This window comes from Chenopodium album, chromosome 18 (assembly GCF_948465745.1).
Source record: "Chenopodium album chromosome 18, dcCheAlbu1.1, whole genome shotgun sequence".
Lineage (NCBI taxonomy): Eukaryota > Viridiplantae > Streptophyta > Magnoliopsida > Caryophyllales > Amaranthaceae > Chenopodium > Chenopodium album.
Genome location: NC_137851.1, coordinates 5,743,368 through 5,758,195, shown reverse-complemented (window position 1 = coordinate 5,758,195; position 14,828 = coordinate 5,743,368). Strand labels below are relative to the sequence as shown.

The 14,828-nt window shown below is 28.4% G+C and overlaps 1 protein-coding gene across 1 annotated transcript; it reads left to right on the top strand.

Moving 5' to 3' along the window:
* The first annotated feature begins 4,165 nt into the window (after positions 1-4,165).
* On the top strand, positions 4,166-9,230 carry LOC145591646 (protein FAR1-RELATED SEQUENCE 5-like). Its single transcript, XM_081648161.1, has 7 exons — positions 4,166-4,181; positions 5,130-5,198; positions 5,802-6,316; positions 6,419-6,732; positions 7,205-7,768; positions 8,064-8,811; positions 9,189-9,230. The coding sequence occupies exons 1-7, from the start codon at positions 4,166-4,168 to the stop codon at positions 9,228-9,230; spliced, it is 2,268 nt and encodes a 755-aa protein (XP_081504287.1).
* Positions 9,231-14,828: the final 5,598 nt, after the last annotated feature.

The window sequence follows — 14,828 nt, the reverse complement described above, 5'->3', positions numbered from 1 at the left end:
TTATGATAATAGTACTACTAACTATTGAATATTGAGTAGGTTTGTTCTCTTCAGCTTATTTTCAGTTCACTTCAGTTCCTAATTTACTTCTCTTATAAAATATTCAGTTTAGTTCATTTCACCTCAGTTCAGTAAATGAAAACAAACCTTTAATAATGAGTAGTTAAACAGTAACTCCTACTTTGTATAAAATTGAGCAGCGCCACTCAAACATTTTAATTTGATAATTTTCATACAAAGGAGGGGAACATTCAGCAGCATACGCTTAAATTTTATGTATCTAAACTCAACATAACATCATACCCATTAATTTCATGCAACCAATCGAGTGTATGTAACATTGACATAATAAGGCTATGAAGATAAAACTATAATGATCATTCTTCATAATATTTACTTCAGATTAATCTCTAAATTACCATATATTACATGTACAGTAACCCTCTTTGCTCTATCTAATTTTAATACACTTGAGTCATATTAAACTTGAGCAATTAATCCAATATCTATGTATATATACCTTGTCTTCTTTTTTCTTCTTTCTCTTAAGGTAGGTCTTTAGTGAAAGAGATACCTTAAAATCCTGCAAATTACCAATTCAATGAATCAATAATTCAAAACCCAGCAAATACTTTGCAACTTAAAATTGAAAAATTAAAGTTCAAAATATCAATGCATCAAAATATTTGTTATGATTAAAGGTTGATAAAAACTAAAATAATAATCATCATTTGTTAAATTATATTATCAATAACAAAATAATCCAAAGAGAAAATAATAATTTTTTATTTTAAAAGAGATATAAATTGAAAGTTAAGGTATTTTCCACTCAAAAGGATTAGGTGGATATAAACAGACCTTTAACCATAATTGGCAGCAGCAGTAAGGTTGTGGGAGGCTAATACACTAGCGTCCAGGCGTCTAGACGGTGATGGGTTCAGGTGTTTTTATTTATTTATTTATTTATTTGTTTGTTTTGTTTTTTCCTTCAAAATGGATTAATTTGGGAGTATTGCATTGAGAATTTGAGGTTATGAAATGGAGATGAGTGTGTTTAGTGAATTTATTTTAACCGTGTAATTGTTGGATAAACTTGCCTTCAGTTTTTTTAGTGGGTAGTGTGTACTTTGTAGTGGGTAGTTTTTTTTTTTTTATTTATTTTTTTTTTGGTTTAAAAGTTAAATGGTTTTTAGAATTAATTTGAAAGTAAGTATTTTGGAGGGATTAGTGTATTTGAACGAGAGTGAATGTGAGGCAAGTATTTGGGTTTTGGAGGCTTCTTGTGAAAATCATCTCTTAAATTATATAAAAGATACTCTGTATTAATTAGTACTTCCTCCGTTATTTTTAGTTGACATCGTTTGACTTTACACTATTCACACAACACGCTTTGACTCGCTTTTGTGGTTTAAATATACGATAAAACATATTCATGTGGGATTTTGTTTGAATCGTTTCAATGTATATTTTATTAATATCCATTTTTTTTATAATTTTACAATGTTGATAATTAAAGATATTAATCGTTAAAAACATGCGTTGGCAAGCGTGATAATAGAAAGGTGTCAACTAAAAAAAACAGAGGAAATATTTCTTTTCATCTCAAATTTTTGTCACTTTGCTACCAACAATCTTTACAATTTTTTCTCAAAAGGGCAAATTAGTGTTAGCATGAACAACGTTTAAAAATAACAAAACAAATCATTTCAATAATAACAAGAATGAATTGTAAGTTTGTAAAAAAACAAATAAAAACCAGATTTGCATCAATAAAAAGCAATTGGTCTTACATGCATCCTTATGTATCTAGGATACATGCAACACTAGCCCAATAAAGAAGCAGCCCAATTGCTAAACTCGCCCAAATGCCCCAAAACGAAAACGCGACCCAACCCAAACCTTCACTTCCCAAACGCGACCCACTCCAAATCCATATTTTGGTTTTCAATTTTTTTTTTTTTTTTTTTTTTTTTTAAAAAAGTTTTACTTCTCATTAATTTTTCAAAAATAAAATTCTGCAATTAATTTCTTTGATTTTCTCTCTCCAAACTCGATTCTCTTTCCTTTACATTATTTTACTTCACTCAAAATTGAAAAATCAACAATGGATGTACGAGAAGAGATGCAAAATCAAAAGGATTGTACTAAAAAAAGGTAATTTTCTCTGATTTTTGTCCGAATTTATGTAAATTTTTATGAATATCACTGACTTCGCATTTTTCGATACTCTGTTCGAAATTTTTGTTTCATAATTATATTAGGAAACTAATGCATATGTTCATATTTTGAATGATTAAGTTCACTTTCTAAAATGCATATGTTCATATTTTTTATGTCTATGTTCACTCTCTGAAAAGCTAGTGTTTACATTTAAGGGAACCTATGAATATGTTCATATTTTGCATGATTATGTTCTTTTTCTGGAATATATATTCACATTTTCTTTGAATATGTACATATTTTTAATACTTATAGTGCATATGTTTCATAATCATATTATTTTTTAATTCTTCATTTTTTATGTTCATAATTAAATGCCTTATATTTATAATAATATTTTATATGTTCATAGATAATTTCAAATATTCATGATGTAAATATGTGTTGTTCATGAAATATTCTCATTAAGTCTGTTTATGCATATGTTCTCTTTTTTAAATGCATATGTTCATATTTTTTACGCATATGTTCACCTTTTAAATGCTTATATTCACTTTAAGGAAACCAATGCTCACGTTCATATATTGAATTGTTATTTTCACTTTCTAAAATGCATATATTCATATTTTTTATGCCTATGTTCACTTTCTGAAAAGCTAATGTTCACATTTAAGGGAACCTATGCATATCATAATCAATTCCAATATTGACAATCTCTTCGGGAAGAACAACCAATTCCATATTGTAAGGAACACATTCAATTGTAAAATTGAAAAAAACGAGAAAAATAAAAAAACAGGGGAAAAAGAAATTGAAGAAGGAAGGAGAAAAACAGAGAAGAATTTGTCCCAAAAAAAAAAAAGCAGAGAAGAAAATATAGTGATGAAAATTTTAATGGAAAACTTTGATGAGAATTAGGAAAGAAAGGAGAAGAGAGAGAATTGGGAAAAAGGAAACCAAAAAATAAAAAAAGGAAACCAAAAAATTAGGCGAGAAGAAACATTAGAAGAGAAACTCATAATATGAGTGAGCTGCGTTTCAAGAATAGTGCTTTGCACTGTTGCATCTATTTTACATGCATAAATATGCATGTAAGAATGTGCGAACAAAAAGAAAGTAGCAATTGTTAAAGTAAGACCCTGTTCTGTTCACCTTATTTCCACTTATTTTAGGGTTAATAAGTTCAGATAAGGGTAGATAAGTTTAAATAAGATAATTTCAGGAAAAATAAGTTCAGATAAGTTGTGATAAGGGTTAATCAGGGTTACCAAAGTTTAATTTATAATTAAAATAAGTTCTAATAAAGGATAATAAGTTCAGATAAGTAAAAATCAGGTAAATAAAACACACCCTAAGGGCCCTAGTTCATTTTAGTTCAGCTTAGTTCAGTCAATAAGAACAAGCTCTAAGTTGGAACAAACTGACTTTTGGGCTTTTTATCAAATGCCCAGAATATCGATCTGGGCTTTTATAAAACTCGGCCCATATCTCTATTCCATTTCCCGCGTGAATCGAAGAAAACAACTCGACATTGCAGAATTGCTGAGCAACATGAAGAATTCTGGAGTTTATCATCAGAAATTAAGCGGTAAATTCACTCTTTTTTGATAATGGAAATTCTGAATTTTCTTAATTTCTTTGTTATTATGAATTTGTGTTACTTCAATTTAAATAGGGTTTTTTGGACATAATTATCTAGTACTCCGTTTTTGTGATGAATATGTTTGTATATTGTAACCAAACGATATAATTTCATAATGTTTGTTATTTAGCTGTAATACTAACGAAATCAATTGATGATTTTACCATCGATATTATCAATTGCAGCTAATTACATTATTTTATATATTTTGGGAATTTAGGTTTTTGAAAGGGGGATTTTTTTGTGCTGTTTTTATTTTTATTATTTACTCAAGTCAAATTTTTAGGGTTTACAGTGCTTATTTGTTTTAATGCAATAGGGATGACTTGAAATGATGTGACTTTTATGAGTGATCTTTATGCAATGAATGACCCTCAGGGTATGTTCGACAAAAATTAGTTGTTGTAATAGGCTAATAGCGAAAAATTGTTCCATTAGCAAGTACTCTCTCCGTCCCTTTATTAGATGCTTATTTCTAGTATTTATTACTCACATAATAAAGAGAAGTAGACATCTAATTGAGGGACGGAGGGAGTATATATATATATATATATATATATATATATATATATATATATATATATATATATATATATATAGAGGAAGGCTCATGTAAGAACCCTCCTCTATATAAGAACCCAATCTTATATAAGAACCCATCTCAGCCGTTCATTGGTTTTAATCTAACCATCTAAAATACTCCATTAGTAATGGCATTTCTGTAATTCTTTATAATTTTTTTTTACACTTTTGATAAAATACCCTAAATCTTATGTTATTCTTTCTCTCACCTCAACACTTTCTCTCTCCTCAGCACTTTCTCTCTCCTCAGCATTTTCTCTCTCCTCACTCTCTTCTACATCAACGAGCTTCTTCAAGAATTGGTAAGTTTATCAATTGTTAAAAAATTATGATTTAACTTTATTACTTGATTGCTTTGATGTATTTCCAGATTTTTTATTTGATTTTTCATTAGATTTGTTTGTTTTTTTTGTGCGATTTTTTAGAACTATTTTTTTGATTTTTTTTTTGTTCGAATTCCATAGTTTTTTTATTTTTTTTGTTCGAATTCCATATTTTCGTTTTTTTGTTCGAATTCCATGATTTTTTTATTTTTTTTGTTCGAATTCCATAGTTTTTTCGAATTCCATATTTTCGAATTCCATAGTTTTTTTGTTCGAATTCCAGATTTCATTTTTTATTCAATTGTTTTTCCAGATTTTTTTTTCGACTTTTTTATTTGATTGAGTTTTCCTATTTGCTTGAAGTTTTTTGGATTTTAATTTCAAATTGTTTTTTTGCTACAATTTGTATTTTTGATAATTAGGTTTTTGCATATTCATGGATTTAGATGATGTTGAAGATAATTCTCCTTCTTCCTCTATCACTCATTCAGGTAATTTTCATTGTTTTAGTACTTTAATTTCAATTTACTTACATGTTCTAAACTTTACTTGTTGATTATGTTCAAAAGTTGTTTTAATGTTCTAAATTATTTCTGGTTATGTTCTAAAGTAATTCATTATGTATGATATATAGTAATTCACTATATTCTAAAGGAATATGTTATAAGTATGTGATTTAATATGTTTAAACCCTTGTTTTAATTCTTTAATTTCAATTTACTTACATGTTCTAAACTTTACTTACATGTTCTAAACTTTACTTACATGTTCTAAACTTTACTTATTTACATGTTTTAAAGTAATTTTGTGAATTTGTTGATTATGTTCAAAAGTTGTTTAATGTTCAAAATTAATTCTGGTTATGTTCTAAAGTAATTCATTATTTTCTAAATTTTTTCACTTTATTCTAAATTTTATTATGTATGTTATAAAGTAATTCACTATGTTCTAAAGTTTATTCTTAATGTTCTAAACATTTTTTTGTATGTTCTAAAGTTTTCTATGTATCTTTCTCTTCATATTCTATGACTTCTATAGTAAGTTCTAAAGTTTACCTTCTAGTTTTAAATTTTACTTTTTATGTTCTAATGCAGTTGGCGTTATTTATCGTACTCCTGATGTTGTTGGATCATTTAGCCCGGGTGGTACCACTAAGGAATGGATTCCAAGTGTTCCCGAGGAGTTAAAACCCCGTTTGGGGATGGTATTCAAAGATCCCGAAGAGGGTCTTAGTTTTTACAAAGCATATGCAAATGCCGCTGGGTTTACTTCTAGGAAATCTACTACTTCAAGGAAGAAGAATAACAAAGATATAATTGCTTTTCAATATGGAGTTTGCAATAAGGAAGGTTTCAGGGCAACAAAAAAACCTATTGCTCAACAAACCGTTGATGAGAAAGGAAAAGTTCGTATTACTAGGAAACGTTTAGTCACTCGTGTAGGATGCAATGCTCACATATGTATGAGATATGATGGTGGAAAGTATGTTGTTAGTCATTTCAAAGAAGAACATAATCATTGTTTATATACTCCAAGTTGTGCTAAATTTCAAAAGAATAATAGGAATATGCATATTATGCATAAAAAATTGATTGTTGATAATTCAAAGGTAATTTATTTTTATGTGTCAAATATTGTTTTAATTGTTATGATTTATTATGTTCTAAAGTTGATCCTTAATCGTAGCATTTTTTTGTTTTTTTGTACACAGGTAAATGTTGGTCCCGTAAGGTCTTATACTATGATGAAAGAATTTGCCGGATCACATGATAATGTTGGTGCATCTAAACAAGATTTCAAAAACTTTTATAGAGATTTGAAAGCTTATATTGCTGGATCAGATGCCCAAATGTTTGTGGATAACTTTCAAAATAAGAAATTGCTTTGGACTGCATTTTTTTTTGACTATGATGTTGATGAAGATGATAGACTTTGTAGAGCTTTATGGGCTGATCCTATTTGTCGAAAAAATTATGCACTTTTTGGCGATATGGTTTCCTTTGATACCACATTCCAAACAAACAGGTGATGTTCTAAATGTAGAATTTTTTATGTTCTTATATTACTATCTATCATGTTTTGATGTTCTAAACATATATTCCTTATGTTCTAAATATACTGATGTTCTGAACATATATATATGCCTTATGTTCTAAATATACTGATGTTTTGAACATATATGCCTTATGTTCTACAATATGTATATCATGTTTTTATGTAATAAACATTATGCTTTTGTGTTTTACACTTTATGTCTTGTTTTCTAAACTAATATCTATCATGTTCTAATGTTCTAAACATTATGTCTATAGTTTATTATTTAAGTTTTAGATAATTCGTTATGTTTTTAAACAAGTATAATATTGACAAGTCTAATAATTAAAATAAATTATTGTGCTCTATGTTTATTTTTAATGTTCTAAAGTTTACCGTTATGTTCTAAAGTTTACCCTTATGTTCTAATATTTTCTGCATATATAATTTGTGTATGTAACAGATATAATATGATCTTTGGTCCATTTACTGGAGTTGATCATCATAAGAAATGTGTTACTTTTGCGGCTTCTTTTGTAGCTCATGAAGATATATCATCTTTTGAATGGGTTTTCAAAACTTTTCTTAAAGCAATGGGAAATAATGAGCCTGTGTGTTTGATAACCGATCAAGATCCAGCAATGAAACTTGCTGTTCGTAATGTTTTTCAAACTACAGAACACAGGTTTTGTATGTGGCATATTATGAAAAAGGTGCCTGAAAAAGTAGGTCGAGCAATTACCCAAGAAACTGATTTTTTGAAAAAGCTTTGTGCATGTGTTTGGCATTTAGAGATTGAGCCGGCAGAATTTGAAGAAAAGTGGAACAAAGTTATTTCAGAATTCAATTTGAACAATCATGGATGGTTGGCAAACATGTACGACATACGTGATATGTGGATTCCAGCGTATTTCAGAGATTTATTTTTAGGTGGCATCATGAGGACCACATCTAGATCAGAAAGTGAAAATAATTTTTTCACTATGTTCACAAATCCCCATCTCACTTTGATTGAGTTCTACATGAGGTAATATGTAAATGCCTAAATATGTTCTAAAGTTAATCTTTTATGTTCAAAAGTTTTTCTTCAATGCTCTAAAGTTTTTTCTATTTATGTTTTATAGTTTTATTTTTATTTTATTAGACTCTCTTTTATGTTCTACATTTTTTCTTATATGTTGAAAATTTTTAGTTTAATGTTTTAATAGTATTTAGATCACAATAATTATTTCATGTGTATTATTTTAATATGTTCTAATGTAGTTCACTTTATGTTCTAAAGTTATCTTCTATGTTCTAAAGTTAATTTATATTTTCTATAGGTTTGAATGTGCATTGGATGCTCAAAGGCACACTCAAAATAAAATGGATAATGATTCGAAGAATAAGCGTCCAGAGTGTAAAACACCAATTCCTTTAGAAAAAGATGCTTCCGAGTTGTTTACAACAACAATTTTCTATGATTTTCAATATGAGCTTGAAATTGGATGTTTTAATTGTGGTGTTGAGGAGATGAAGAAGGACAATGAGATTTATATTTTTAAATTAAGGGAAGGATCTAGGAGGAGGACTTTTGATGTTGTTTTTGATCCAACTACCTTAGATACCAAGTGTTTTTGTAAAAAATTTGAACGTGATGGTGTGCCTTGTAGGCATATGATTTGGGTGTGGAAGGCAAGGATGTTAGAGAAAATTCCCAAGACCTATGTTCTAAATAGATGGTGTACAATGGCTTATAAGAAGCCCATTTTTGATTTAGAGGGTAATGTGTTGGAGGAATGTCTTAATGCAGTAGATAAGAAGATGCTATTAAATGATTTGTGGACTGAAATTCATGCTTGTGTGAGTTTAGTGCAAAACAATGAAGATGAACTAAGTGATCTTGTCAAAAAACTTCGATCCATGAGAATAGATTTGGAACATAAGAAAACAACAAATGGAAGTAACAATCTTTCTAGCAAAGTTAAAGACATTGAAATGCTTATTGGAGCTAGTTTACCTTCTGAAGTTTTGATCAAACCTCCTAAAATTTCAAAAAACAAAGGTACGGGGGTTCATGTTCCAAATCAGGTTAATGTTCCAAATGATATCAATGTTCCAAATGATACCCATGTTCCAAATGATACCAATGTTCCAAATGATACCCATGTTCCAAATGATACCCATGTTCCAAATAGTGACAAGAGAATGAAGAGTGACAGAGAAAAAGCTGTTGAACAAAGTCAAAAGAAGAAAAGATTATGTAGAGCATGTGGAGAGCTTGGTCATCATGATAGTCGTAATTGTCCAGGGAAAGTCAAGTGATATGTAAGTAAACATTTTTTAATTTTCTTATGTTCTAATTAGTGATAAATTAAAATTATTATATGTTCTAAACTTCATCAAATATGTTCTAACTTTTTTTTAATGTGTTTATGTTCTAATTTTTTTTAAAATTTTTTTTGCAGGTTGATGGATATGCTATAAGTACAACCACCTCAAACATTTAATTTATAGAAATAATCACATTTACTTGTACATGAAAAAAAATTTGTGTAATTTTTTTATATATTTTTTTTTGTATTCTTCAATTTATTAACATAATATCATATTATTTTTTTGTCCAATTATTCTTTAAAAATTGTATGCAACCCATAGATTGATCCACAAACCACCAATTTGAACCCACCGATTTCAACCCACCAATCTACCATTGACAAACACCTACGATGTGAACATATCACCATTGGCAAAATTTCCTAAGCATGTTTAATGAAAGATAAGGGTATAAAATTAAGTATTAATAAGGAATAAAAAAAAGAAATTCAACCAAATTAATCAACCACCACCAATCCAGCCATGACTACCAACCCACCACCACCACCAACCCAGTTACGACCACTTAACCACCGACCCCAAAAACCCAACGACCCCAACTCATCGATTCCACCAGCTACGACCATCAGAAACCCACCGACCCTCGAACCCAATGACCCTAGAAACCCAATTACCCTCGAAACCACCGACACCGGAACCACCAAAACCAAAACATCAACCCCGAAACCCACCGATTTGAAACCCATCAGTTTTGTATTTAGGGTGTTTAAAAAAAGTAAAGTTAAAATGGTAATTTTATCACTAAAAAGTTACTAAAAAAGGAAAAAAATAGGAAAGTTGAAAGTAATATGGACCAGCCCAAAAATGAAATAGTTGCAACTAAAGTGGACCGGAGGTAGTATAATGTATATATATATATATATATCAAAAAAAAAGTTGGTGAGAGCGACAACTAATTGAAGCTTAGAGTGGAAATATCTTTGTGTCGTTTTTGGAGGAGTTTGTGTCTTTAGTGTGACCTCATTCCTATCCTCTTCCTTCTTTATTGTACAAAAGAAAAACTTCAACTTATTCCAAATTAGAAATACTTTAGAACATTATAAAAATAATGTTTCAAATTAGGTTAATGTTTCAAATGATATTAATATTCCTAATGATACCCATGTTCAAAATAGTCATCTCCATATTTATACAAAAAATGTACTATATATTGTTTTAAATATATGTCTAAAGATATAAACTTAAGATTTACACAATCATATATCAATTTTTGTTCAACTTTGACCACTTTCTAGCCATCTTCATCACTCTTTTCCGTTCTTCATTTACTTCTGATGTTATAATCTTCCCACAATACTCCACTCGTAACTTTTTCATTTGCTCAAACTGCAAACAAAAAAAATACAAAGGCATTAAACTTAAAATACACATGTAATTCAGAATATAATAAAAAATACTTTAGAACATTTCCATGTAATTTAGAACATAATAAGAATTACTTTAGAACATAGAAATCTAACTTATAACATAATCAGAATTACTTTAGAACATAATCATAATTACTTTAGAACATAATCATAATTACTTTAGAACATAATCAGATTTACTTTAGAACATAATCTATCTAACTTAGAACATAATCAAAATTACTTTAGAACATTATCAAGTAATCTTTAGAACATAGACATTAAACTTAGAACATAATCACAATTACTTTAGAACATAATCAGATTTACTTTAGAACATAATCTATCTAACTTAGAACATAATCAGAATTACTTTAGAACATTATCAGATTAACTTTAGAACATAGACATCTAACTTAGAACATAATCAGAATTACTTTAGAAGATAATCAGAATTACTTTAGAACATAATCAGAATTACTTTAGAACATAATCAAGTAATTTAGAACATAGTTATTAAAATTAGAACATAATCAGAATTACTTTAGAACATAATCAGATTTACTTTGGAACATAGACATTTAACTTAGAACACTTTAGAACATAATCAGATTAACTTTGGAACATAGACATTTAGCTTAGAACATAATCAGAATATGGAGATGTAATTAGAACCTAATCATCTGTCTTGACACTTACATTATCCTTCTCTAGCCCCGAGTTCCATTGTTTTTGACATTGTCCTTCATAGGTTTCCATGTGCTTCAACAAAAATACTCCACAATCATGATTGTTTGCATTGCTCTTCCATTTCATCTCAATATTTCTTGTTTCGAAAGTGGAGAAAACGGCACTCTTGTTATCAATTTCTTCATAAAATTCACCAAATGCCTTCAACTACAAAATTAATGATATGTACTTTAGAACATAATCAGAAATTACTTTAGAACATATACAAGTAATTTAGAACATAGATATGTACATTAGAACATAATAAGAAAATAATAATTAACCAAGTCAAAACTCTAAACCTTACCATCTTTGTAAAATCATCTCCATATTTTTCCTCGATAGAAACATTCGGTGGAAGAAATCTATTATCAATGACATCGAGAGTTCCTTCCAAAAAGTTGAAGCACAACAAATAATAGTGATCCGGTAAAACAGCCGGAAAGAAAACCTACGTTTAGAACATAATCAGAAACTTTAGAACATAAACAAACATGTGTTTAGAACATAATCAGATACTTTAGAACATAAACAAACATACATTTATAACATAATCAAACATGTGTTAAAACATAATTAGATACTTTAGAACATAAATAAAAATAATTAGAACACAATAAAAATTGAAAAAAAAAATTTGTTACCAATTGGAAGTTGTTAAATGTTGTTATTTCGGCATTTGTCATTTCTTTTCTCATTTGATGAAACAAAGCTTTCTTTCTATCTTCCAAACTTTCTGTATTGATTTTCCAATGGCTATATATATAAGAATATATAAGTTAGAGTCCAATATGGCATTTATATATATAAATTACACTTTAGAACATAGGCTGAAAATAGTTTAGAACATAAGTAATTTAGATCATAAGTAATTTAGAACATGATTATAATACCTTTGTGGTATACTTGCCCCAAATGTTGTCTATCAGATGATGCATTTTCCCACTTGTTTCTTCTTCAACAAAGAAATCTTTTGCTTGGTCCAACATGCTATACATCTCTTTCACATTCGATGCAAGACTCTTTGCCAAATCTCCAAATTTGCTTAAAAAGCCCTAACAATTTAAAACATTAAGTAATGAGTATTTAAAACATTATAGAAAAGTTATTAAATAAATATGAAAAAAATATTAAAACATTATACCATCATGTCATTTGTAGATGTGATAGAATTACAAGGCATGGATTCTTTTTCCATAACTTTCTCCTTTCCTTTGTCTTTTCCTTGCTTCTTTGACAATGGCATGAGTTTTTTTTTCATTACTTTCTTCTCCCCTTGATTTTCACTAATTGTCAAGGGTTGCTCTTTCTTGTCGCCTTTGTCTTTCCCTTGCTTTTCTTCAATTGTTAAGGGTTGCACTTTCTTCTTGCCTTTGTCTTTCCCTTGCCTTTTTTCCAATTCCTTTTTAAATATAACTTGCAAATTTTAGAATACATGCATAAACATAATGATAGATAAATATAAAACGGTAATTACCATTGATGGACCTTCACTTTCTTTCTTTTCCTTATCCTCCGATTGTTTCTTCTTGATTCGACCCTACAAATCATAATATGAATAGATTACAAACTTTAGAACATCCGTAATAAACTTTAGAACATCGATAATAAACTTTAGAACATAAAATAAACATGCATAATACTCTTAAAAACACATGTACAATAAACTTTAGAACATATATTATAAAGTTTAAAACATATAGTATAAACTTTAAAACATAAGTATATACAAAAATCATACCAAATTCAATTTCATTCTTTCTAGTACTTTTCCCTTTCCAAATCCTAGGTCTTTCTCAAACTTCAATCTTGTATAAAACCTTTCTTGGTTCCAGAATGAAAGTAGTGGAACACCACGTGGTATCTCTAACCCCTTTCTTTGTACCCGATCAAAATAGGATACCTACAAGAACATCATTAGAATTACTTTAGAACATTGATATATAAATTAGAACATTGATATATAAATTAGAACATAGATATATAATTTAGAACATCATTATAAATACTTTAGAACATAGACATGTAACTTAGAACATAATCAAAATTACTTTAGAACATAGACAAGTAATTTAGAACATAGATATGTACATTACAACATAATCAAAATATTAGTAACATATATAATGAATGTTAAAAAAATTAAAAATTACCATAAGAAAGATTAAAGGCCCCACGAAGTATGATTCTCCATCTTGCCATTTTTTACAAGTTTCAATCAAGTGCTCCTTCACAAATTTACACCAATCCAACTTCACTATATTCTTTATATCCTTGCAACTATACAAATACTTTACGTATAGTTGGTTGCTATTCGTTGAACGAATGCAACTATTAACTACACATACAATGAAGTTGTAAATGAATTCATCAGAAACTTGATCTCTTTCTTTATCTATCGCTTTCACCTTTTCGATCCTACTAATCAATTGTCCATTTGTTGGAGCACCCTGTAAGTAATTTAGAACATGGACAAGTAATTTAGAACATGGACAAGTACTTTAGAACATGAACTTATATACTTTAGAACATAATCAGAAATACTTTAGAACATGAACTTATATACTTTAGAACATAATCAGAAATACTTTAGAACATGAACTTATATACTTTAGAACATAATCAGAAATACTTTAGAAGATCATAAAAGTAATTTAGAACATGATTAGAAATACTTTAGAACATTGACATTTAATTTAGAACATAAATATATACATTAGAACATCATTAGAAATACTTTAGAACTTAAAACATAATAAGAATTACTTTTAGAACATATTCGGAATTACTTTATAACATACACAAGTAATTTAGAACATAAGCCAAATAACAAGTTTAGGATACAAGCACACATAAAAATATTCATACCACTTTAAGGTCTAAGTTTTTTCTCCATTTTTGCATAAAATTTGCACATTCCACATTCTCCTTATTTTCCGAGCTATCAACAATTGGAATATCTCCCATTGGCAATCCATATGTCATGTGAACATCAATTTCATCAAAGAATATTTCTTCTTCTCTCCCCGGTAGCATCAAGCAACATCTTTTGGGATCAAAATTCGTAAGAAGTTGTTTTGTCAACCTAGATTCAAATTAAAGGTTTAGAATACAAAATACATATAAATTAGAATAGAAATAAAAATAAAAATAAACAATATAATTTAATTTTAGAACATAAGAGTCGATCTTAAAATCATAAAAATAAAACTTAGTGCTAGTGCTTACCAAGAATCGGCATGATGTGGTGCATTCAATTTCAAAAAAGCTCCAAATCCAATGTTCTTAATTGCTTGCTTATGCTTTTTAGAAAGATTTACCAACACTTGTTTCATCAATTCCTTAGTTGTAACTCTTTGATAAGCTGTTTGCTTATTTTTTTCCTCTTTGATTACTTTGACATCCTCACCATCATTTTCTTTTTCAATCTTTCTTTTCACATTTTTTTTCTGAACCACCTGAATAAAGTAGAACATTAGAAAGAATTTTAACATAATAAAAACATGAACTTTAGAACATTAGCACAAAGTATAGAACATTAGCATATAATTTAGAATACAAGTACTTGTTAAAAGCATATACTTTAGAACATAATCACATAGTTTAGAACATAATTCAAATTAGGAGAAAAAAAAT